This window comes from Carcharhinus amblyrhynchos, chromosome 25, assembly GCF_965287045.1.
Source record: "Carcharhinus amblyrhynchos chromosome 25, sCarAmb.v2.hapA, whole genome shotgun sequence".
In the NCBI taxonomy this organism is placed as follows: domain Eukaryota; kingdom Metazoa; phylum Chordata; class Chondrichthyes; order Carcharhiniformes; family Carcharhinidae; genus Carcharhinus; species Carcharhinus amblyrhynchos.
The window spans coordinates 25,899,263-25,925,797 of record NC_137348.1 but is presented as its reverse complement, the minus strand read 5'-3'; the positions used below and the strand labels follow the sequence as shown (position 1 = coordinate 25,925,797).

Below are 26,535 nucleotides of genomic sequence, written 5' to 3'. Positions count from 1 at the left end.
ATTAACACTGACTGATATAGTAAACTATAGAAAAGCTACTTCCCCGTTAATTCATTAACTTATCAAAAATGCATGATGAACCATTTGTATGTACACTTCTTCTCAGCACATATGTAGCCTCCCAGATTTTCAACGGATTCCTTTCTCCCTGCCACACCAGGGCAAGTCTTCCAGGTTCTTTCACGCAATCTTCTGAGTATCTCAAATTGAAATCCAGCTGCAATGTGCACTCTAACCACTCCACAAATCCTGTTCCTCTGAAAAGGAAAAAGCTTTCCTCGGCATTCTAATCATTGGCTAATGCAAAACATTCTTTTCCTTTGCTTAGCACAGCAGCAGCCATTTTTAGTCTCCTTTTCTGGGTCTCCTTCTGTTTGAATCAAAATCAGACTGGCTGTATCCAACCAGACCAGCTGCCCCTCTTTTGTGTTGTAGTGTGAGAATTGGCATTCGCATTTCCATGAGTTTCGGCCTGGGCCTCTGTCATCACGACAACTAAATCACATTGGCCTGTCTCTAGGCAGAGTTCAGAATGATCACTATCCCTTAATCCAAGACATAATTTTTTACCTTCAGTTAGAGGGGACACCCTAAAATGTGTCTGCTTTATATAGTCTCATATCTGTAGCAATAGTTGAGACTCCTGCGCTCATCCCTGTGACACCCCACGAGTTATAGTTTGTCAATCTAAAAGTGACGCATTCATTCAGACTTGGATTCTGCTTCTACTTGATTGTGTTGGCATCACAGATTAGCATCTGCACTCAGCCAACATTTATGTGGTTTATACCAGCTGCATCAGACATGATCTGCTGATATAGTAATCATGACAATGAAAAACTTGTAAATGAAAATAATCTAAAGATGGGATTTGAAGATTTCAAGTGATAGGGTTGTGCCTGTTTTCTTTGGCAGTTTGTTCCATTGTGGGATTATCTTTACAAAGAAAAATTATTGATACAATTGGAAACCAAATGATCTTTGTAGTTTGTATGGATGGCTACTTCACATTTTGCAATTGTTCAAGGCTACCATGTCCTTGATTCTATCAATTTCCAGCTGTCCATTCCATATTTTAGACAACATAGTCAGTCCATACTTTTCTCCCTCCCTTGCTGTAGTGGTTCTCATTCCAAATCTTTGATCAAAGAAAAAGTTTATTTCCCATATTGATTCATACAGAACCATGCAACAAGCCTTTGGATTGCTTCAATCTGGCCATATAAGGATCCCACATACTACTTGCATACTCTGAGACTGGGTAAATAAATGTTTGATAGACTTAAGCTCTGACATCTTAATTGCAATACCAAGGATTCTGCTTCAGAAATGCAAGGACTCCGTGTTTTTTTGTGGAATCCCCACTGAAAATTGTTTGTAAGATAATGCACCCAGGCTTTTAGCTGCTTTCACAGTCTGTTTTCCTAACTCAGTATAAATCCAAGTCTTTATGCTTACTGACTAATAGACTAACAAATGGGGGTGAAATCATTTACTCTTCCCACCTTCAGTGGCTGATGCAAAGATGGGTGTCAAGGAGCTTTGCAACATCATTACCAGCTGATGGTAAAGTCTGAAAAATGGCAGCAGTTGTTATGATCTGAAGCTATTAAACTCAATGTTCTACCTAGAAGGATGTGAAGAGGAAAGGGACCTCTCCTCTTTGTAGTATACATAAATGACTTGGAAGAGAGCGTAGGTGGTATGATCAGCAAGTTTGCTGATGACACCAAGATGGCAGGGTTGGCGGGTACCGAAGTGGATTGTGAGGTGATACAACAGGATATAGATAGGTTGGTGCAGTGGGCAGATAGGTGGCAGATGGAATTTAATCCTGACAAATGCGAGGTGATGCATTTTGGAAGGAATAATGTAGAGAGGAGCTATGTGATTAAAGGTAGACAAATTAGGAGTATAGAAACACAGAGGGACCTGGGAGTGCAGGTTCACAAATCCATGAAGGTTGCAACACAAGTGGAGAATGTTGTCAGGAAGGCTTATGGAATGCTAGCCTTTATAGGAAGGGAGATAGAGTTTAAAAGCTGCCGTCTAATGCTTCAGTTGTATAGAACGTTGGTTAGACCGTATTTGGAGTACTGCGTCCAGTTCTGGTCACCTTACTACCGGAAGGACGTGGAGGCTCTGGAAAGGGTGCAGAGGAGGTTTACCAGGATGTTGCCTGGCATGGAGGGGCTGGGGTACGAGGAAAGGCTGGAGAAACTGGGACTGTTCTCCTTGGAAAGACGGAGATTGAGGGGGGACATGATAGAGGTATATAAGATACTGAAGGGAATAGACAGAGTCAATAGTGAGAGACTGCTCCCTAGATTGGTAACAAATACAAGATGACATGATTTAAGGGTGAGGGGGGAGAGATATAATTTGGATATGAGAGGAAGGTTCTTTACGCAGAGAGTTGTGGGGGTATGGAACGCGCTACCGAGTAGGGTGGTGGAGGCGGGAACATTGGACTCGTTTAAGGTTCAGTTAGTTAGGCATATGAGTGAAACGAGGATGGAGGGTTATGGTAGGGGTATTAAATAAGGGTTAGAACCTCCGGGAGAGACCGGAAAGGCAGGCTTGTGATTAACGTTTTTGTCTTTTATTCCGCAGGTGGAGGTCCACCTCGTTGTCAAACGAGGGGCATGCACACGGTGGGTCGTGCGTGGGCTACTCTTGGAGGTTCCAGGAATGGCCTAGTACTTTGTGTCGGTGTGTGTGCTTGATCCTGGACCGGTAGAAGGGTGCCGCAACAGCTCGGTGACTAGCACTGCTAGCTGTGCAGATACATGGATTTGGGCCTGTGTCTGTGGGAGTTTGTGCATTCTCCCTGTGGATGCGTGGGTTTCCTCCGGGCGCTCCGGTTTCCTCCCACACCCCAAAGATGTGCTCTTAGGCTGATTGGTTTTACCAAATTGACACTATTCTCCCCTGAATCTGGCTAAGTCAGGGGTTCTATTTGTAGACACGCAGGGTAGAATGGGTGTAGGGTGATGCGGCGGCGCGGGCTTGTTGGGCCGAAGGGCCTGTTTCCCGTGCTGGGTTGTTCTTTGTTCTTTGAAGCCTAATTAGAAGATGATATGCTTCTACTTGGGTTTTTACCGAGTTTTATTGGAACATTATAGGGGCCAAGAAGAGAATGGACAGAGTGAGATAAAGAATCAAACCGCAAAGTTACTGAAGTTCTTGAATGACATATTGAATGTAGTTGTATGAAAGCCTGCATTGTTTACTCTATCCTGGCCCATCCATGTCTTCATCTAAGCATTATACTAAACTTCACCCCCACTCTTACCCCTTTGCATTGTGCCAGACGTCTTACCAGGTGTAGATCCCTCCCCTATCCTAGCTTCTAAAATATGCACAGTGTGAGTATCTGAGCTGGTCACTACTGAAGGTTATATCGAGTATCAGTGTCTTTTCATCTTCATTGCCTTTTTTATTTTTCTCCACTTCTGGACAGCTTTTCATTTTTGCGTATTTGAATTAGAAAAGGGAGAAGGGTTGGGTTGTGGTGAGATCAGAGGGGGAAATAAGAAGTGTGTACTTATCCCTCTGCAATCTCTCATTGGAAGAAATTGAGGGAGGTATGGGATGGCAAAGGAAAATATCCTCATCATCAATTACTGCAGTGGATATGGCCTTTGTAATTCCTGTTTCTAATGATGGCCAACACTGTTTCTCCATCTGTTAAAATGTACAGACACACATGTCCTTCTCCATCTCTTTGCTAGTGCCTGCTTTTATGTGTATCACCTTTCACTGTGTGTCATTGAGTGTTATGCAACATATTTAGGCGATGTACCTGTCATGGTTTAATAGCTGCCAAAGTGTGGGAGCTGTGTGTAGTGGGTGAAAAGCTTTCAACAGCTGTATGTGATGATGAGGTAAGGCATATGAATCCTGATGGACGGGATAGTGAGTGATAGGGTGTAAGGAGCTGTGCAATAATGAGAATATTGGTGCAATTCTCAGGATATGTAATTTGTAGATGGAAGCAATGGTGTGTGATCATTAAACCTTTTCCTGCACTGCATCTGTGTTTGACAAACAACATTTTTGACATTGTTATCCTCTACCATGTCTTCCTACTGTTTCCTGAGCATGTGCCTGGAGGACCTCTTGCTCCAGTGGTTATAGGCCGTCCCACCTCCTTTCCACCTTTTTTTCCCATCTTTTCCTCTGAGGTCTCTGAACATATTTTCTAACCTTGGTGCACACCCTTTTGCATGTTCAGCCACTGTTCAAAGTATCACAGCACTGGTCCAGTTCTGTAAGATACCTACAGCACTTATTGGAAACACAAGGCATCTGCTGTTTAAGATGTGCAAGCTTCTTTATATAACACTAGGAACTTGTGTTATTGGGGCCCCTGCTGATGCCAGTGAACAACAAAGGTGGCGCTGGCTGCATGCAGAAATCATTGGTAAGAATAGGTGATGTGAATTTAACGTACTGAATGCATGACAATGAACATGTGTAGGTTAAAGATGCTTGTGCCCATTTTTAGGTTGTTTCCCCTCTGATCTCCACCCTTTAGAGTTTTATGACAATCTGCCTCCTTTGTCACTTCTTTGTCCTTATGTGCATTTCATTGCTTTCTACTGACTGCCCAATGATTACCCAGTTTCCTGTTAAGTATTCTGGGCCGTCTTTATTTACGCCAAGAGCACAATTGAAAAATATGTCGTTATTCCAGCAACATTCAAAATGCTTGTGTTGTGTCATATATCAGCATGATCTCCATCCCAAATTGCTTTACATATAATGAGTTATTTGAAAGTGTTGTCTCTATTGTGACTTAATTTGCAGCAGTGTGATTTGATAGTTTTGGTGGTATCGATTGAAGGGTAAGTATTACCCAGGACACTGTACTTTATTGTTTGTCGTCAAATAGTGCTATGGGATCTTCTTCTATGATCACCAAAACAAGCAGAAAGGATCACCTGTTTAACAATTCATCTAAAAAGCAACTCCAACTAGGGCAGACACCCTTTTAGTCATCTACTGAAGTGCCAGCTTCAGTTATGTATTCAAAACCCTGGAATTGTACTTGAAGTCTTGACATTCTGATTTATAGATGAGATCACTATTTATTTAGCAAATGCAAAGTTCCTAAGCCAAACCGTTTCTTCGATCCTGCTGAGTTAAGTGTGGATAGTTCTCCACTAACTCTGTGGATTGGAACCTCTTCTATAATGCGGTGCATAGTTTGTTATCTCCTATAGGCACATAGGGGCTGGCTGTGATGCCGCATCTGTGGAGATTGGCCAAGGAAGGGCTGTGGCCAGTCCTGAACCTGTTGAGGGTGGACCACTCTTTCCTTGAAAGGTTGAAACCAGTCAGCTGAATTTGAGACCAGGACTTGTTTGTTGTGTCCAATGATTTTCAATAATTTGTCTCGGTGGAATTTGCATTTTGTAAGAGGATTTTTCCAGATCGGCCTTCTTGATGGGAGACATATGTTGGCTGGGCTGAATAAATTAGCATGCAGTGAGAGGTGGCAGGCATTGCAAACTTTTTCTATCATTTTGTGGGTTGATGCAAGTCGGCAGATATATGGGGGATTTTTTTTAAATTCATTCATGGGACATAGGCATCACTGGCTGGCTAGCATTTATTGCCCATCCACTGTGCCCTTGAACTGAGTGCCTTGCCAGGCCATTTCAAAGGGCAGATGAGAATAAACCACATTGTTGTGGCTCTGGACTACATGTAGACTGGATCAGGTAAGGACAGCCGATTTCCTTCCCCTAAAGGACATTAGTGAACCAGATGGGCTTTTCGACAATTGACAGTAGTCCAGATATTGTTGTTGAATTCAGATTCCACCTTCTGCCATGTCAGGATTCAAACTCGGGTCCCCAGAACATTAGCTGAATTTCTGGATTAATAGTTTAGTGATTGTATCACATCCTTTTGTTTGTCAGGACAGGAAGCCGGCAATCAAGTCGTTCCTGGACCTGACCATGGGCTTTAGTTGTTTTTAGGTTGCCGGAAGGCCAGTGTCCTATCTAGCACTGCTCCGAGATATGTTGAAGTTGTGTGATGTTTGGGTTTGGGCCAAAGTGCTGGAGTCAGGGGCCTGAATTACAAGGCAGATATCGTCAGAATATATGAATTTTTGGGAGGTAGTTTTTGGAAAATAACTTGTGTACAAGTGGAACAGAGTCAGGGCCAGTACTGAGCCATGGAGGAGTCCATTAGTTTGTCTTTTCCATGTACATTTTGCCTTGGGAAGTTAATGATTCTACCAACAGTCTAAATCCCAAAGGAAGCTTGATGAGAAGAGTCCATACAACGAATCCAAGTCAAAGACCCAAAGCTGAAAAATGCTATCACTGAATCAAATTCATATTTACAAATTAATACCAAATTTTCAAATAAGGACCACTGATATTTTGAAATTATTCTCATTTTATAGTCCCTTGCAAGAAAAAGATGAACAAAAGAGACTCCTTGTTACAATTTGGAATAGAGACAAAAATTCAAGGTAAGATGATAAATTTTTGTTAACTGACATAGTATGCTTTTTTTTTAAAAAAAGGAGGATTTCCTGGTTGCAAGTATTGTACAGTCTCTAACTTGGAACAATGGAACCTTAATTCTGTGTTCCAAAAGTCTACCTTCTTGATTATCTACCAGAATTTTGTTGAATGAAAAGCTTTTTCCTTTGGGCTTGGCCAATGTTCATCCCTTAATTTACAACAAAAATGGATTACTTAATCATTTATCATACTTACTATCTACAGGACCTTGCTATGTGGAAATTAGCCTTTTTGTTTGGAATATCCTGAGGCCTACCAAGTGTTTTAATACAAGTTTTATGTTTGTTTTTTCCTCCAGGTATCTTGTTTCAAACTTCATATTGTTACAAAGTTGCATTGTAGGTAGCACGCAGTAGCTACAATGATGCATGAAACTTCGAGAGACTTTCATTTTTGTGACCTTAATTGAATCTTGGCATTCGCTAAGATCAAGTGTATTATCGACATGCTACCCTTGGTTGAAGTCATTAGGTTACATTTCAGCTTCATTTGAGCCTTTTAGCTAAGACGCAAATGAGATCAACCCTTGGAGGAGGAGCTATGCCTACTCCAATCAGCTTGGATCATGTAGATCAAGCCCAAGACAGGAGGTGAGAGCTCTGTCTTGTCAGCTTGGATCAGGAATGTCTCAATTTGTTGAGATTCTGAATTGGATTTGATTAGATTGAATTGGAATTTAAAAAAAATGTAATCGGTCACCATTCTTATAAATGCACTTTTAGCAAGGTTGTACAACTGTTGTGTGGGCACCATGAACCAAGACCACAGAGGATAGTCTTAATTTCCTGCATGCTAATCTTGTACTTCTTTTGAATCAGATAATAGGAAATAGTTCTCCACCTTAAAATAACTGATTCTTGTTCATAGACATACATCGCACTACACAGATTATCACAGAGTGCTGCATGTTGTTGGATCGATGATTGCGGTGATGGCTGAGTATGTAGTTCTGTATGCAGCAGGATGAATCTGTAGTCAACCAGTTGTCCATAAGTTTGTTAATGTCCATAGTGACAGACTGGAATGAGTCTGATATGTTAGAATTCCTCCCACTGGATTCTAGACTTCCTAACCTGTAGACCGCAGTCAGTAAGTATAGGCAACAACACCTCCTCCACGATCATCCTCAGTATGTGCTCCACAAGGCTGTATCCTCAGCCCCTTACTGTACTGCTTATTCACCTTTGACTGTATGGCCAAATTCCCCTCCAACTCGATTTTCAAGTTTGCTGATGACACCACTGCAGTGGATCAGATGAAGAACCGAGTGAACTGGTGCAGTGACAATAATCTTTCCCTCAATGTTAAAAAAAAGGAGATAGTCATTGACTTCAGGAAGCATAGTGGAGAACATGTGCCTGTCTACATCAATGGGGACGAAGTAGAAATGATCGAGAGTTTCAAGTTTTTAGGTGTCCAAATCACCAACAACCTGTCCCAGTCCCACCTTGCAGACGCTGTAGCTAAGAGAGCGCACCTGTACTTTCTCAGGAGACTAAGGAAAGTTGGCATGTCCACTACAACTCTCTCCAACTTGCACAGATGCACCATAGAAAGAATTCTTTCTGGTTGTATCACAGCTTGGTCCGGCTCCTGCTCTGTCCAAGACCACAAGGAACTACAAAGAGTCATGAAGGAAGCCCAGTACATCACACAAACCAGCCTCCCATCCATTGACTCTGTCTACACTTCCCGTTGCCAACATAATCAAGGATGCCATGCACCCCAGACATACACACTTCCACCTTCTTCCGCTGGGAAAGAGATACAAAAGTCTGAAAAACAGCTTCTTCCCAGCTGCCACCAGACTTTTGAATGGACCTACCTTGCATTAAGTTGGTCTTTCTCTACACCCTAGCTATGACTGTAACACTACATTCTGCACTCTCTCCTTTCCTTCCTTGTGTATGGTATGCTTTGTCTTTATAATGTGCAAGAACCAATACTTTTCATTGTATACTAATACATGTGACAACAATAAATCAAATCAGATCAAAAATTCAGGGTTAAGGTTACATTGACAGATATTGTACTGGCAGTGATTGGCATTGAGAGCACCATAAATTAGTTTGCAGTGTAGCTGTGTCTGCCATGCTAATTGTTAGCTTGTGCACACGCTGCACCTCAAACATATCCCATTAAATACATTTTTACATATATATGTTATTGTGAGGGTAAGTATGGGTGGTTGCATTCCTCCTTTGATGCAGTGAGATCTAGCTGACATATTTCCAGTCCTCTCCTCTTCTATCAAATAGAGAGATTCCCATAGAAAGTTTATTATTCCCATTAATAGGTTGGTAGCAAAAATGTGGGTGGCCCAAGGTTATGTTCTCTCGCTCTAATTTCCTATACAACTTGTTTGAAATCAGTAGTACACCAGTATGAAAATGAATATTAATTCCCTAGAGGGTGGCTGTGTTTATTTCAGAGAACTTCCATCCCCATGTGATTGAAGGAGTGGTAGCAGCATGAATACAAAATTATCTAAAATTGAAAGCAAAAAGTAGTTGTGAACAGTTGTTCTTCCCATTGGAAGGATAGCGCAGGGTTCAGTAGTAGGACCATTACTACGTTTGATATGTAGTTAATGACCTGGATCTGGGTGTGAAGAGCAGAGCTTCAAAGTTTGCAGATGACACCAAACTTTGAAATGTAGTAACCACTGAGAAGGATAAAAGGAAACCAAACTTATGAAGGTGATAGGCAAACAGATGAAATGACAGATGTGCCAGAGGCAATTTAATGACAAGAACGGGTGCATTTGGAAGGAAAAATGAGGAGAGGTAGTATAAACTAAATGGTCCAATTTTAAAGGCAAACCTTATGGTTCATGTACAAAAACATTTGAAATCGGCAGGTAAAGCTGAAATGATTGATAATGAAGCATAGCGAATTCTAAGCTTTATAGGCAGGTCATGATGCATGACTAACTCACATCCATTGCTTTATTCTACCTGCCGGTTTCAATGATTGGAGCATGCGACGAACATCAAATGTGTTGTTCACTGGATGCAAGCCCAAGAAGGAAACACAAAATCATGAGAGGCTTCCATGAGTTCAAGCAAGTTTGTACTGCTTAAAGCCATTGACACCTCTGAAAGGGGAGATGCATTTTGACCAAGAAGGCAATGGAAGTAATTATTAAATGAATTTCACCTGGGGAAGACACAAGAATAGGACAACGTTACAGACAACGAACTCCAGGATACATTCCTCCTTTCAGAACTGGTAGCTGTTCTAAACAATGAAGGACAATGAAGAAGAAATGCCATCATTTGTTTTCACACCTGCAACCAACAGCATATATTGACATTGTGTATTTTAGAGAATAGCGTAGAGGTGTGATTTGCATATGATGAGATGCTATGGCAAGGAACATGGGTAGTACAAGCTCAGACACTAGTTTTTGATTCCCAGCTTGGGTTCACTGTCAATGTGGAGTCTGCATGTTCTCCCCATGTCTGTATGGATTCCCTCCGTGTGCTCCGGTTTCCTCCCACAGTCCAAAAGAAGTGCTGGTTAGGTGCAATGGCCATGCTAAAGTCTCCCTCACTGTATCTGAACAGGCACCAGAGTGCAGCGACTAGGGGTTTTTCGCAGTAACTTCATTGCAGTATTAATGTTAGCCTATTTGTGCCAATAATAAATAAACATTTATACTAGTTTTAATGCAGAGGTCTTGTATGATGCCTTTCAATGGGATGGTATACAGAGAAGGTTGATGGGAACATACACTGAAATGCTTGGTGCATTGGCAGCATTCTTGAAAGCTGCATTGTCAAAAGAGCATGGAGGAATTGACCACCAATTTAACACAAGAATTTGCAAAGAGCTTTTAGTCCATCTTTGTCAGTGTGTAAGTTATGGCCAATTCCATGAGAACACTTATTGCGACCCATTTGCGAAGCAGCTTCTGATCGGTATCACAGCTTAGCCACCCTCTGCAGTGGAAACTTAGTGAAGATAGGTAAGCACAGCTTGCTGACACACAAGCTCATATTGCTCTCATGAAAGCTCAACTTACTGCCATGAAGGCTCGCATTGCTGTCATCTTATCTGAGATACTGGGGGGAGAGGGGGGCAATTCTCCCGAAAGTGCTGAATTGGTGGGAAAACTGTTCTAGATCACAACTGTTTTCTCAGTTCAACTTCACACTCGAATCTCCACACTCAGTGCACTCGTTTGTGAATCTCATCAAAAACCCAGAGGGGCTGGGCTTATTCATGCCAGAATCCAATAGCTCTGGAATTCTGCACATGCGCAGTGATCCCCACCTTCAGTCTCTGTTTGCTGATCAGCTCGATCACTTGCCAATGTTGCCCCTCCAGTCTCCCCCATGGCCGGATCGCGGACGCCACCCCGCCCGCCCCAATCACTGGCCTCTCTCCAGCCCAGACCGATCCCCATGCAGAGTGATAGCAGGACTCCCCACCCCCACCGATCGCCTCTAGGCCCCGTCCACAATGGCCATGCCCTCTTGGCATTGTCTGATGCCGAATGGGAAGTGCCAAGATGTCCCCTGAGCCTGGGCACAGGCTGGCACTGCCAGGGCGAGCACCGTAAGAAGTCTCACAACACCAGGTTAAAGTCCAACAGGTTTATTTGGCAGCACATGCTTTTGGAGCGCTGTTCCTTCATCAGGCGAGTGAGGATTTGTGTTCACAAACAGGACATTTACAGACATGAACTCAATTTAAAAGATAATGGTTGGAATGTGTGTCTTTACAGGTAATCAAATCTTAAAGGTACAGACAGTGTGAATGGAGAGAGGGCCAAGCACAAACGAAAGATGTATGTATTGTCTCCAGCCAGGACAGTTAGTGAGATTTTGCAAGCCCAGGCAAGTCGTGAGGGTTTCAGATAGTGTGACATGAACCCAGGGTCCCAGTTGAGGCTGTCCTCGTGTGTGCGGAATTTGGATATCAGTTTCTGTTCAGCAAATCTGCCCTATTGTTTGTCCTGAGGGCCGCCTTGGAGAAAGCTTACCCAAAGATCAAAGACTGAATGCATTTGCCCATGCCCAGGGGGCATCATCGCTCGACTCCCCCAGGAGGCCCGATTGCCCCGCGCTTCATTCTGGTGGGGTCTCTCGCTAGTTTTCTGAACGTGGGGAGCTATTCTAAACCCCGCCAGAATGTACTGCTGACAGGTGGGAGATTCAAACTGGACTGGCAGGTTCCCGATAATGAAATGTTAAACATATTTAAACTACATTAAAAAAAGATTCAAGTGACTTGCCTCTCTTCCCACCGGTTTCCAGCATGGTCTGGACTCCAACTGTTTCTGGCTCTGGGAGATGCACGTGCATTCCCGGCACATGCGCAAATTGCGGAAAAAGGCTGACGACGTGCATCTCCCAGCTCGACCTGCCACAAAAACTGCGGGTTGCGATGGGAGAATTGCCCCTCAGTTCTTAAGAGGCACGTAGAGTGTCAACAAATTGTCCACCAACATACACTGCAAAGGTGCTGACCTGGGTGAATGGCAGTGGTGCTATTGAACATGCACGTGTTGTTCTTTGTCAGGATGACAGCATTTGTTCTCTAATTTTTGCTATTCATCCTGTTGATAGCACTCTTGTCTCTAAATCAGAAAGTTGGGGTTTTCAAGTCCCACTTCAGGACCTAAAAACAAAACTCAAGCCTCACACTCTAATCCAGAGGCAATATTATTGAAAGTGTGTCTTTTGAATGAGGCATTAAACTCAGGCCATATCCACCACTCAGGTGGGCGTATAAGATTCTTGTCTTATTGTGACAAGCGGAGACATCCTGACCAATAATTATTTCTCAATCAATATCACAAAAACAGATTATCTGTTCATTGTCACATTTCTATTAGAGAGAGCTAGTTTGTGCTTAAATTGGTCCTGTGTTCCTCCAGTACAACATTTCAAAAGTACTGAATTGTCTGGAAAGTCATCTGGGATGTACTGAGGCTGTGAAAGTTCTAGACAAATGCAATACTTTCTTTCCAAACATTTAGACCAATACAATAGAGGTACCATGGAAAGGCCTATGAGATGTATAGCACATGAAATGCTATCTCGCAATTTCCATCACCTTCTGCGTTAGAAAATATTGTCATTATCCTGGCTTTGCTCTTGAAATAAAAATTCCAGGCTTTTTCCACTGCGGCTAGGGGAGGAAAAAACCAGAGGGCTTGGGTTAAGGGTAAAAGGAGAAAAGTTTAGAGGGAATATTGGGGGGAGCTTCTTCACGCAGAGAGTGGTAGGAGTGTGGAATGAGATGCCGGGTAAAGTGGTAAAGGGGTCACTTTTAACATTTAAGAAAAACTAGGACAGGTACATGGATGAGAGGGGTGTGGAGGGATATGGTCCAAGTGCAGGTCAGTCGGACTAAGCAGAAAAATGGTTTGGCACAGACAAGAAGGGCCAAAAGGCTTGTTTCTGAGCTGTAAATTTTCTATGGTTCTATGGTCCAGTTCCTTTATTTGGCAATTCCAGTGCATTATGCACTATGTGCTAAGAATAACACAGTGATTTGTTTAAGAACATAAGAACATAAGAAATAGGAGCAGGAGTAGGCCATCTGGCCCTTCGAGCCTGCCCCGCCATTCAACAAGATCATGGCTGATCTGTTGTGGCTCAGTTCCACATTCCCGCCCTCTCCCCATAACCCTTAATCCCCTCGCTTATCAAAAACCCATCAACCCGCGTCTTAAAAATATTTAGCAAGGTAGCCTCCACCACTTCAACGGGCAGAGAATTCCAGAGATTCACCACCCTTTGAGTGAAGAAGTTCCTCCTCAACTCCGTTCTAAACCGCCCCCCCTTTATCTTGAGGCTGTGCCCCCTAGTCCTACTGTCCTTTCTGAGTGGAAAGTGTCTCTCCACCTCTATCCTATCCATCCTATTCATCATCTTATACGTCTCAATGAGATCTCCCCTCATTCTTCTAAACTCTAACGAGTACAAGCCTAGTTTATTCAGCCTCTCCTCATAGTTCAACCCCCTCAACTCCGGCATCAGCCTAGTAAACCTCCTCTGCACTCCCTCCAAGGCCAAAATATCCTTGCGTAAGTACGGTGCCCAAAACTGCACACAGTACTCCAGCTGCGGCCTCACCAATGCCCTATACAGCCGCAGCAAGACCTCCCTACAATCCCCCTCGCTATGAAGGCCAGCATCCCATTAGCCTTCCTGACCACCTGCTGCACCTGCAAGCTGGGTTTTTGCGACTCATGCACAAGGACCCCGAGGTCCCTCTGCACCGTCGCCTGCTGCAGTTTTTCTCCACATAAGTAATAATCCTTCCTACCATTATTCCTACCAAAGTGGACCACCTTGCACTTGCCAACATTAAATTCCATTTGCCATTTCCTGGCCCATTCGCCCAGCCTATCTAGATCCTTCTGCAGACTCTCCACACCCTCCGCGCAATTTGCCGTTCCACCAATCTTGGTGTCATCAGCAAATTTCGACACCATACACTCGGTTCCCTCCTCCAAATCATCTATATAAATGGTAAATAGCTGAGGCCCCAGCACCGACCCCTGAGGCACTCCACTAGTCACCAACCGCCAATCCGAATAGCACCCATTGACCCCCACTCTCTGCCTCTGCTGACTTTGGATCACAGTGTATTGCTGCATAAGGACACAGACCACCTGAACAATGCCATTGAACAGATAATCAGCCGGCATTGCATGAAACTTTATTTATTATACTGTGAACTATAATGTTCAACAATCCATTCAAATTTATCATTCTTCTACAGATGTGTCCAAAGCAGCTGCTCAGAAACAGGACAATGTCAGAGAAAGAACCAGACCGTCTGTGTGCAGCTCTCCAGCATTAAGTGTCACTCACATTCAAATGATAGCACCAATGCAATAGAAACATCATAATGTCCAAATAAGCGGTTTTAGTGAGGTTGGTTGAAGGATGAACTTTTCACTCGGCCCTTCCTCGCACATTGCCATGGGATATTTTATGTCTGCTTGAGAGGACAGACCAGGCCTTGGTTTATTGTTTCATCAGAAAGATGGCACCTTCTGCCAGTGCAGCATTCTTTCAAAACTCCACTGGAGTACAGGCATAGATTATATGCACAAGTCGCTGGGCTAGGACTTGAACCCCTTAGCTCAGGTTCAAAGAATGTTGCCAGCTGAGCCCCAATTGACAGTTTGTTAACAGTAAAGAAAGAAACAATAGGAACAAAAGGAGATGTTTGAAACAACCTTGCATTTGAAATGTGCTCTGTTCTCATCTCATACATCAGTCCTCTTTTGAAAAGTTTTCTCTACATGGAGATGAAAGGGGCAAAGATTTGGAGCCTGCCATCTGTCACATTTATCTTTGTATTGTGCTATGTCCTGTCTTACCCTTATATTTTTTTTAAAAATGTGAATTATTTGTGGTTAGCATGAGGTGCAGTGAAATTCAGAAGCCAGTCTGTAGACCTTATGGTGTCTTGACAGCTGTAGACACCAAATACTTGAATATGTCAAGTTTTTATTTTGTTGCTTGTAGGTATGCTTTGAGTGAAGTAAAACTGTAATCTTATGTTAGCTGCTAGTCTCCTTTCATGCTCTCTTTTAATCTTTTATTTCCTTTCTCACTTTCTCTTTGAATGTTATACATTCAGCTTCGTTCTCACTTGTATTATCAACCAGGCATCTGTCATAAGACTTCCTTTACCACTTCTTTCTTTCTGAAATTTTCATCATCCAGGGAACTCTAGATTTGTTTGCTTTTCCCCCTCATGGATATGTGTCATAACTGTATCTGAACCAACTTCTGTTTAAAAGTAGCCCATTGTTGAGCTACTATTTTGCCTGTCAACCTTTTATTCTAATTTACCTGGTGAAGGCCAAGATGGATCACCCACTCAGCACTTCGGGATGAAGATTGTAGCAAATGCTTCAGCCTTGTCTTTCACATTAATGTATTGGGCTCCTTTCTCATTGAGGATGGGGATATTTGTAGATTCTCCTCCCATAGTGAGTTGTTTAATTGTCCACCACCATTCACTGCTGGATGTGGCAAGACTGCGGAGTTCAGATTTGATCTGTTGCCTGTGTAATCGTTTAGCTCTGTCTATAACTTGCTGCTTGGTATGCATGTTGTTTCTTGTTGTAACTTCACCAGTTTGACACCTCATTTTTAGGTATGCCAGGTGCTGTTCCAGGATTGATTCTCTTGCTTGGTGGCAATGGTAGGGTGGCAGCTACACCAGGCCACGAGGTTATAGTCTGTGCTCAAGTACAATTCTGCTACTGCTGATGGCCAGCTGCTGGGCTCATGGTTGCCCAGACTTGAATTGCTGGACATGTTCAAAATGTATCGCATTTAGTGCGGTGGTAGTGCCACACAACATGATTAAAACATCCTCAGCATGAATATGGGACTCCTTCTCCACAAGGACTGTGCAGTAGCCATTCATTCCGATATTGTCGTGGATAGGTTGGTGAGTATGAGGTCATTTATGTTGATTCCCTCACTAATGCAGACTCCATCTAAGATCTATGTCCTTTAGGACTTGACCAGCACAGTCAATGGTGGTGCTACCAAGCCACTCTTGGTGATGGATATTCTAATCCCCCATCTGGAGTATGTTCTGCACACTTACAAATGTCAGTCCATCCTCCCAAGTGTCCTTCAACATAGAGGAGCCTTGATTTAGCAGCTGAGAGGTCAGGGTGAGGTGTACATGGTAATTGTTTGGAGGTTTTCTTGACCATGATGTCATGAGGATCTGGAGTTGATGTTGAGGACTCGCAGGGCAACTTGTCCTAACTGTGTACACTGTGCCGCCACTTCTTCTGTCAAACTAGCAGGACAGACCCAGGAATGGTTATGGTGGGGCCTGGACATTGTAGGTAAAGTATGATTCCTGAGTATAATTATGGCTGATGCTTGACTAGTCCGTGTGACAACTCTCCCCAACTCTCCCAATTTTGGCTATGGCTCCCAGATGGGTGCTCGATAGGTCTGAGTTGATGCCATGTGGTTCATCCGGTTTCTGGTTTAATTCCTTTGAGGCTTTTTTTTAATGGTTTGATATAATTAGGTGGCTTGCTATGGCATTGAAGTGCCAGCCGCATTGCTGTGGGTCTGGAGTGACATATAGGCCTCACGTGTTGGCTCGAGCAGGACTCCACATTTCCTTCCCTAAAGGGCTTTAGTAAAAAAGATGAGTTTCTACAATAAGCAACAATATTTTGTGGTCACCACTAGATTTTTAATTCCATATTTTAAATATTGAATTTGAATTCCACCATTTGCCACTGGGCCACTATGTCTCCTCACTTAATTACCTGCTGAATTAAAATGAAGAAAAAAATAGTTGTGCATATATAAACAAAGTTCAAAAGGGTGATGACTGCTGTATTTCCTTAAAATATTTCACAATCACTGATTCACTAATAATTTATGTAACTAATGAAATTTTATTAACTTTACAGATCTGCTGAACTACTTGGATGCATGAGCTTTGGAATAAAGTCGCTGCTTTCATTAGACAAGGCAAGTAATTTAGTATGAAATTAGAATCTGTCTATTTTCATTTCTGATATTCTGTAAACAAAACAATAGTCTCAAGAAGCAATACTTACTACCTATGTCAAATAATTGATGTTTATTCAAAAATTCTGTATCCAGCTTGCTGCACCCCATAGACTTTTATTATTTAACCAGTTTGCCATGTGGGACCTTGTCAGAATCTTTGCTGAAATCCATGTAGATCACCTCAATGACACTATTCTCTTCAATCCTACTTGTTACTTCCTCAAAAATGTTAATCAGTTAACCAGACACCACCATCCCTTAACATGCTGACTATTAATTTGCACCTTTCTAAGTGACAGTCTCTCAGAATTGATTGCAATAATTTTCCCACCACTGTGATTAGACTGATTGGCCTGTTATTATTCATTCAATCCCTCGCTCCATTTTTAAACAAAGGTACAATGTCCACAAACCTGTAATCTTCTGGCACCACAGCCAAAGCCAATGAGGATTGGAAAACAATAGTCAGACCTTCTGCTATTTACTCCCTGTTTTTTTTAACCAGTCTGGTGGAATTTTCATTAACTTAAACCTCTGTATCATCCCCTTCATTTGTGAAGACAGACATAATATACCCACCCACATCTTCTGCCTGAATCCCCTTTTGATCTTTTATGAGTCCTATTCTGTTCTTAGTTCTTTTCTTACCCTGATATATTTATAAAGAATCTTTGTGTTCACCATCATTATGCTTGCCAATTTTCTTCATGATATCTCTTCGGCTTCCTAATTTCCTTTTTGATTTCCCTCCCCCACTTTCCATTTTCCTTTTGGCTTTCTGTAGTATTGAGTTCTAGATGTCTGGCATAAGCTTTCCTTTTCTGTCATATCTTACACTGTAACTGCATGACACCCAGGAGGGTTCTATATTTGGTCGTTCTACCCTCTGTCTTTGTAGGAATATGTTTACTCAGAACCCGTTGGATCTCCCTTTGAATACCTCCCAGTCTTCAGATACTGACTTACTTTCATGTAGCCGATTCCAGTCCACTTTTGCTAATTAATTTCTTAGCTTAGTAAAACTAACCTTACCCAAAGAATTTTAACTCCTGTTCTTTCATTGTCCTTTTCTGTAATTATTAAAATTTATTGAATTATGATCACTACCACCAAAATATACTCCCACTGCCATTCCTTCCACCTCCTCAGGTTCATTAACTTAAACTAAATCCAGAACAGTGCCCCCTCTTGTTGGACTTGCTACATGCTGGTCAAAAGATATTCTCCTGAATGCATTCCCTTTTATGCAAAACTCATCCCCTCTTTGGAGTTAAAATCCCCCTTTACCTCCTTGTTGTTTTGTACTTCTCAGAAATTTTACGAAATATTTTCTTTTCAATCTCCATCTGATTGTTTGGGGGTCTATTGTGCAGTTCCAGCAGTGTGACTGCTCCTTTTTTGTTCCTTAGCTCAATCTGTGTAGCTTCAATTGATGATCCTTCTAAAATATCAACCCCCTCACAGGCATAATTGTTTCTCTAATCTCTCTCTATCTGATCTGAAAACCCTGTAACCAGGAATGTTGAGTTGTCATTCCTGTCCTTTTCTCTGTGGCACCTTAGTTAATCAGCATGTAAAATACAATGGATGCCATTGTACCACCTGCTCAATACAGGTAGGTGCATTTACAAGAGATAACAATGAACAAACAATATAAAATATCACATTTCTCCAATCCTCTGCCGCACATTCGGCTATGGTGGAGGTGGCCTGCATTTGGCTGGCAACAGGATTTAGTGGTCCCACTGCCATCGACAGGGTTTTCCTTTTTGTACAACATTAGGTTGATTGGTTATGCTAAATCTCCCCCTAGTATCAGGGGGGTTAGCAGGGTAAGTATGTGGGGTTACAGGGAAAGAGACTGGGCGGGATTTTTGTCGGTGTAGGCACAATGGGCCAAGTGGCCTCCTTCTGCACCGCAGGTGTTCTATGATTCTAACCTGTTGGAAAGTTTTGTTATTTCAAGCTATCTGATCTCCTGTGTGGCATTCCTTCCAACTCCTCGTTAACTAAAACTAAATCCAGAACAGTGCCCCCTCTTGTTGGACTTGCTACATGCTGGTCAAAAGATATTCTTCTGACTGCACTCCTTTTTATGCAAAACTCATCCCCTCTTTGGAGTTAAAATCCCCTATTACCTCCTTGTTGTTTTAGTACTACTCAGAGATTTGACTAAATCAAATGAGCCAGAAATTTTTCCAGCTCAGAATGGACTAAAGCTATATTGTTTTGCTCCAAACAAAACCTTTGCAATTTTGATACTGACTTCATGCCTCTTCATGGTTGTTCGCTCGGTTGAAGTTGGCCAGTTCAACCCTAAGTAGAACTTCAAATGCCTCATGGAGACCACCACTAAGATTCCCTACTTCCACCATAGTCACATAGATAGCCTGTGTTCTTACCAAATTTCGTCAGATCCCCTTTGAAGCACTTACTCCTCACCTTAAATCTATGCCCTCTGGTCTTAGACATCCCTGCCATGAGGAAAAGATTATTAAATTCTGCCCTATCTATGCCTCTCATAATTTTGTATATCTCTATCATATCCTCCTCTCAGTCTCACCTGCTCCAAGGAAAACCAACTCAGCCTATCCAGTCTCTCCTCATAGCTGAAACGTCCCATTCTAGATAATATCCTGGAAGATTTTCTCTGCACCACCTCCAGTGAAATCATGTCCTTCTGATTTGTGTGCAGTTCTGGTTGCCACACTATACTCCATCTGTGGCCTAACCAGTGTTTCATAAAGTTGTAGCACAACCTCCCTGTTCCTATATTCTGTGTCTCGGCTAATGAAGGTAATTGATGCCTTCCTGCCACCCTATCTATATATGCTGCCACCTTCAGGGATCTATGGACTTGTACCCAAGATCCCTTTTTCAAGGTCCCAGTACTTTTTAGGGACCTTCTGTTCATTGTGTATGTCCTACCCTTATTAGACCTCCCAAAATGCATCAAGTCACACTTACCAGTATTAAATTTGATCTGCCATGCTCTGCTCACCTTACCAGCTGATCATTCAGTCTGCAGCCTAAGATTATCCTCCTCATTATCACCAACACCACCAATTTTTGTGTCTTCTTGGGTCTTACTAATTATATTTTCTTCGATCTTCACATCCAAGTTGTTAGTATATATAACAAACAGGAAGGGTCCCAACACCAGAGGTCATTATTGCTGTGGTACCTTGATAATAGGCTCTTAAATTTGATCACCCAATCATCTGCTTGTGTAACTTTCCAAACATTCATCTTTACTGTTCTTTTTTATTTCCATGTCTCACAATTAACTAGTATATAAACTTGAAAATCCTCTGTTTTTTACAAACATTCCACTGGTTCCCTGAACCTTAAATCTTCCACAGTCCAATGTCACAGCACATATTTACTCCATTGTGTGTCACTTTCTGGTGCTACACACTGCTCTGGGAGCTTTCAGATACAACATGTCTGAATATGGCTACTTTTTCCCTACCTCTCTTGCATACTCTCTTCACCTTCACAAAACTCTTCAAAATCTACTTCTTCAACCAATGTTTTGAATATTTTCCATTTTGTACTCAATGTCCATCTGCTGTAAAGTATCTCAGGATATTATGTGAACTGTACTATGTAATTGGTGTTGAAATTGATTCACTGCAAGTAGAGGGATCCAGAGGAGTTGCAGTGATGCATGTGCACACACAAAGTTGAGTTCAGTAACACAATGGTACTGAGAGATTGAAAGCAACTTGTAGTTTACAAATTAGTTTGCTGAATCACCTTAAAACTCTATTGTGACTCATTATAATTTTAATATGAACATAACTCAAGCACAAGTTATTGAAAGCAACTTATTCAACCTCTGACATAGTTAAAAAAGTCCTTGCATTTTCACTGTCGGAAGTTTTACTGACCAGTCTATACAAATGTTCCTTTGAGGCAACATACCAGCTCCACGTACTTACTCAAATAAAAAAAAGTTGGCACAGTCCAGTTGCTGTCAGGCTAAAAAGCGTGGGAGTCAAGATGGAAAACAATTTGAGAGAAAATGTTGATAAAAATCAGAATATGGAAATGCAGCTCAGAGACACAATTTACTGAACACATTTTGCTGAACAGTGAATGTTGGACAAACAAATTAGCTAAAAGGTGCAAGATCAATGAAACATTCCAAGTGCTGATGTCAACATCATTAAATGTGATTATGGGACAACTGGCACAAACTGGATGGGACAAATGGCTTTTGTGCTGTACTGTTCTATGATTCGATGATAATTTGGTGCAGAATTATTTACACTTGGATTTGTGCCACTTATCTTCACTGATTAAATCACTTTGGAAATATTTTTTCCCCGAATGTGTAATAGTAATTGCGCTGTTTAATTCCTCACAGCAAATTAAAACTGTATTGTAAGCGAATTAAAAAAACATTTTAACAGGCCATCAGTGTCCTTTCTTTGAGATTAGAAAAATCACTAGTGTAGTCTGTAGTTTTAAGAGCTCATGCACAATCTATTTATGATATATGTATTTGGTATTTCACATTGATTTATGAAATTAAAGAATAGTAGTATGGAAACTGTTGAATTTATATATGTACTATAATTAACATTTATGACTGAATAATTTTAAAGAGATTTCAAAAGGTCAATTTCTTTTGTGGTTTCAGTATAAACAGGCAAAATCTATTGTCCCAGAAGATATCATTGAGCTTCTTTTTGGTAACAAACTCAGAGGAAGGGATTAAAGTGGACAAATCGTACCACAGCATAGTGGCCAATAGTTGGTTTATCACCAGTACTAGTTTTTCACCAGAGGCGGCACAGTGGTTAGCACTGTTGCCTCACAGCACCAGGGTCCTGGGTTCAATTCCGGCGTCAGGTCACTGTCTGTGTGGAGTTTGCATATTCTCCCCGTCTGCTCCGGTTTCCTCTGGGTGCTCCGGTTTCCTCTGGGTGCTCCGGTTTCCTCTGGGTGCTCCAGTTTCCTCCCACAGTCCAAAGATGCGCAGGTTGCGTAGATTGGCCGTGGGAAATTGTCCCTAGTGTCTGGGAGATTAGCAGGGTAAATTTGTGGGGTTACAGGAATAGGGCCTGGGTGGGATTGTAGTTGGTGCAGACCTGATGTGTTGAATGGCCACCTCCTGCATTGTAGAGAGTCTATGATTCACTGAACCCCTTCAGGGCTGCTTTTGAAATGCTTCTGTCTAATGCATCCAGTTTGCTGGCCAAGCATCCTTCAAAGGGCTATGATAGATTCCTAGGTAGAGAAAGTGGATTCAGCTTCTGACAAAAAGTCTGAGATCCTCCTTTGGAGAGTCTAGTAGCCACTGACCAACCAGGAGCCCAGAGCATTTTTCTTAAGCGATTTGACAGGCAGACAGAGTGGGAGTAGACCTATTAGAATTTTTGCTTATCATCCATAGACCTACAGGACCTATGACCATGAGGAACTCTTCACTGATATAAGCCAAGAGCATGACTACTATGCCCAGCTGGGACACAGCCAGTGCCATCCGTGTTGAAAAAATCCTTTGTCCTAACAAAAGAATCTCTTTTTCTTTGGATCCCAGTGAAATAGGCTTTTTCCAACTGTCCCCCATATCTGGCCACCTTTGAGTTCAACACGGTTTTAACTTCACTGTATAAGAGTATTGGGTTCCATTTTTGTATGTATGATTGGTTAGGAGGCAAATATTGCAATTTTAAGCTTACAGCCACGCAATTCCCACTGAAAAACAAAAATGAAAATCAGCTCTGTAAAGATTCTAGTTCACCAGTTATGTAAATAACAACTGCAATGCTTATTTACATATGACTATAACACAGAGACTTGCAACCTCATGACTGCTAGTCAGCATCTGAGAAGGTTCTGGAATAGGAGCTTCAGCTCACCAAGGTGATGCTCCACCCTACTCCCTGACTGGTTCCCCAGATCATAAAGGGAGTAGGGTACATGAGTAAGGTTGGTGGCGTTCCTGCAAATAGGGTACAGGTGCAGGCTGGGATGAAGGCACTTTATTTGAATGCACGAAGCATTCAGAATAAAGTGAATGAGCTGGTGGCGCAGATCAGCACGAATGGGTATGATCTGGTGGCCGTTACAGAGACGTGGCTGCAAGGTGACAGGGACTGGGAGCTGAATGTACAGGGGTATCAAGTGTTTAGGAAGGATAGACGGGAGGAAAAAGGCGGGGGGGGGAGCGTAGCTCTGCTGATTAAGGATAGCATCAGGGTGGTAGTAAGGGAAGGTATAGGAGCCAATGAGCAGAATGTGGAACCGTTGTGGGTGGAGATTAGGAACAGCAAAGGGAGGAAGATGCTGGTGGGTGTCATCTAAAGGCCCCCAAATAATGATCTGGAGGTGGGGCAGGCTATTAATGCGCAAATAAATGCGGTGTGCAGGAATGGAACGGCGATAATTATGGGGGATTTCAATCTACATATTGATTGGTCGACCCATGTTGGATGCGGTGGGCTTGAGGAAGAGTTCTTGGAATGCTGCCGGGATAGTTTCCTTGAACAGTGCGTGTTGGAGCCGACGAGGGAGCGAGCTATCTTGGATCTGGTGTTATGTAATGAGGCAGGTAGAATTAGGGACCTTGTGGTGAAGGATCCTCTTGGGAAGAGTGATCATTGTATGGTGGAGTTTCTGATGCAGATGGAGGAGGACAAAGTGGGTTCCCGGGCTTGTGTCCTTTGTTTGAACAGAGGGGAGTACGATAGGATGAGAGAGGAATTGGCGAATGTTGATTGGGGGAGCACATAAGGTAGGTCTGCTGAGGAACAGTGGAGGATCTTTAAGGAGATCTTTCTTGGTGCTCAGCAGAAATTTATTCCTATGGTTAAAAAGGATTGTAGGAGGAGAGATAATCAGCCGTGGATAACGAAGGAAGTAAAGGAGAGTATTAAATTAAAAGCGGATGCGTTTAGAGTGGCTAAGAGTAGTGGGTGAGAAGAGGATTGGGAGAGGTTTAAATATCAACAAAGAAAGACAAAGAAGTTGATAAAGAAAGGAAGGATAGACTATGAAGCTGGGCTAGCGCTTAATATAAAAAAGGATAGTAGGAGTTTTTATAAATATATAAAAAGGAAGAGGCTGGCTAGGGTGAACGTTGGACCCTTAGAGGATGAGAGGGGTGACTTAGTGGTGGGGGATGAGGAAATGGCTGAGACCTTGAATAACTTTTTTGCTTCGGTCTTCACGGAGGAGGACGTGAATAGTTTGCTGGGTGTTAGCGATGGAAAGATGGTAGGAGTGGAGGGCCTGAATGACGTTATTGATACTAGAGAGGCAGTGCTAGACAGACTAGAGGGACTGACTGTGGACAAGTCCCCAGGACCGGATGGAGTGCATCCAAGGGTTCTGAAAGAAATGGCGGAGGTGATGGGGGATGCCTTGATGATTATTTTCCAAACCTCGCTGGATTCCGGGGAAGTGCCGGAAGATTGGAAAACGGCTAATGTTACGCCGTTGTTTAAGAAGGGAAGCAGGCAAAAGGCAGGGAATTACAGGCCGGTTAGTTTAACGTCTGTTGTAGGCAAAATGCTTGAATCCGTAATCAAGCAGAAAATAGCGAGGCATCTTGAGGAGAATTGTTTGATAGAGCAGACGCAGCATGGTTTCGTTAAGGGGAAGTCGTGTCTGACGAATTTATTGGAATTCTATGAGGATGTGTCTAGTGCGGTGGATAGAGGGGAACCGGTGGATGTGGTGTTTCTTGATTTTCAGAAGGCATTTGATAAGGTGCCGCACAAGAGGTTATTACAGAAGGTTAGGGGGCATGGAGTTGGGGGTAGGGTGTTAGCGTGGATAGGGGATTGGTTGTCAAATAGGAGGCAGAGAGTGGGGGTCAATGGGTGCTATTCGGATTGGCGGTTGGTGACTAGTGGAGTGCCCCAGGGATCGGTGCTAGGGCCTCAGCTATTTACCATTTATATAGAAGATCTGGAGGAGGGAACCAAGTGTATGGTGTCGAAATTTGCTGATGACACCAAGATTGGTGGAACTGCAAATTGTGCGGAGGGTGTGGAATGTCTGCAGAAGGATCTAGATAGGCTGGGCGAATGGGCCAGGAACTGGCAAATGGAATTTAATGTTGGCAAGTGTGAAGTTGTCCACTTTGGTAGGAATAATGGTAGGAAGGACTATTACTTACATGGCGAAAAACTGCAGCATGCTACGGTGCAGAGGGACTTGGGGTCCTTGTGCATGAGTCGCAAAAGCCCAGCCTGCAGGTGCAGCAGGCGGTCAGGAGGGCTAATGGGATGCTGGCCTTCATAGCCAGGTGGATTGAATGTAAAAGTAGGGAGGTCTTGCTGCAACTGTACAGGGCACTGTTGAGGCCGCAGCTGGAGTACTGTGTGCAGTTTTGGTCGCCGCACTTACGCAAGGATATTTTGGCCTTGGAGGGAGTGTAGAGGAGGTTCACTAGGCTGATGCCGGAGTTGAAAGGGTTGAGCTATGAGGAGAGGCTGAATAAACTAGGCTTGTACTCGTTAGAGTTTAGAAGGATAAGGGGAGATCTCATGGAGACGTACAAGATGATGAATGGGATAGATAGGTTAGAGGTGGAGAGACTCTTCCCGCTCAGAAAGGACAGTAGGACTAGAGGGCACAGCCTCAAGATAAAGGGGGGGCGGTTTAGAACGGAGTTGAGGAGGAACTTCTTCACTCAAAGGGTGGTGAATCTCTGGCATTCTCTGCCCGTTGAAGTGGTGGAGGCTGCCTCGCTAAATATATTTAAGATGTGGGTAGATAGGTTTTTGATAGGCAAGGGGATTAAGGGTTATGGGGAGAGGGCGGGAAAGTGGAACTGAGCCACTTCAGATCAGCCGTGATCTTATTGAATGGCGGGGCAGGCTGAAAGGGCTAGATGGCCTACTCCTGCTCCTATTTCTTATGTTCTTATGTTCTTATCATGTGACTCTTACTCTGCAGATGGATGCTTAATTGTATTCCTTTTATACAAATGTCAGTATCAATTTACACAGTCCAAGCTAATTAAATATTCCATATATGAATTTAATTAATTATAAATTAAGTCTCTTGGGTTTCTGAATCCTTGTGGAATGGTGTAAGTCCTCTGCCTGGGGCGCTTCCACAGGGTTGCTGTGAACTGTAATCACAATGACATGTGCCTTTTCAGATACAGGAAGTTCAGTTCTCTATGTCACTATGGAGACATTGGTTGTGACTGCCACAGGATGACTAGGTACTTCAATGCTTGGATAGTTGTCAACATTTCCAGACGGCAATATAGTTCCTGATGACCGTACTGACTACGGGGGAAAATCTCGCTTTCTCGCATGGTCTGTGTGTTTCCAGACAATCCTCCCTTGTACGCCCGCTTTATAAGATGGGACCAGTTTTGAATACAGCGACTCCAGGGACCCAAGTTGACCCACTTTCAAAATTCCTCACATGCATGGCTTCATCCACTATTAATAACTGTGTTGACTTACATAGATTAT

At 42.8% G+C, this 26,535-nt stretch overlaps 1 protein-coding gene across 2 annotated transcripts in view; it reads left to right on the top strand.

The window, feature by feature from the left end:
* rgs3a (regulator of G protein signaling 3a) overlaps positions 1-26,535 on the top strand; it is a 245,008-nt gene that overhangs the window by 43,855 nt on the left and 174,618 nt on the right. For both annotated transcript variants that reach the window (XM_080212395.1, XM_080212396.1), the window contains exons 5-6: positions 6,425-6,493; positions 16,981-17,041. In XM_080212395.1, the coding sequence (XP_080068521.1) occupies positions 6,425-6,493; positions 16,981-17,041 (130 nt within the window). The remainder of the gene's footprint in view (positions 1-6,424; positions 6,494-16,980; positions 17,042-26,535) is intronic.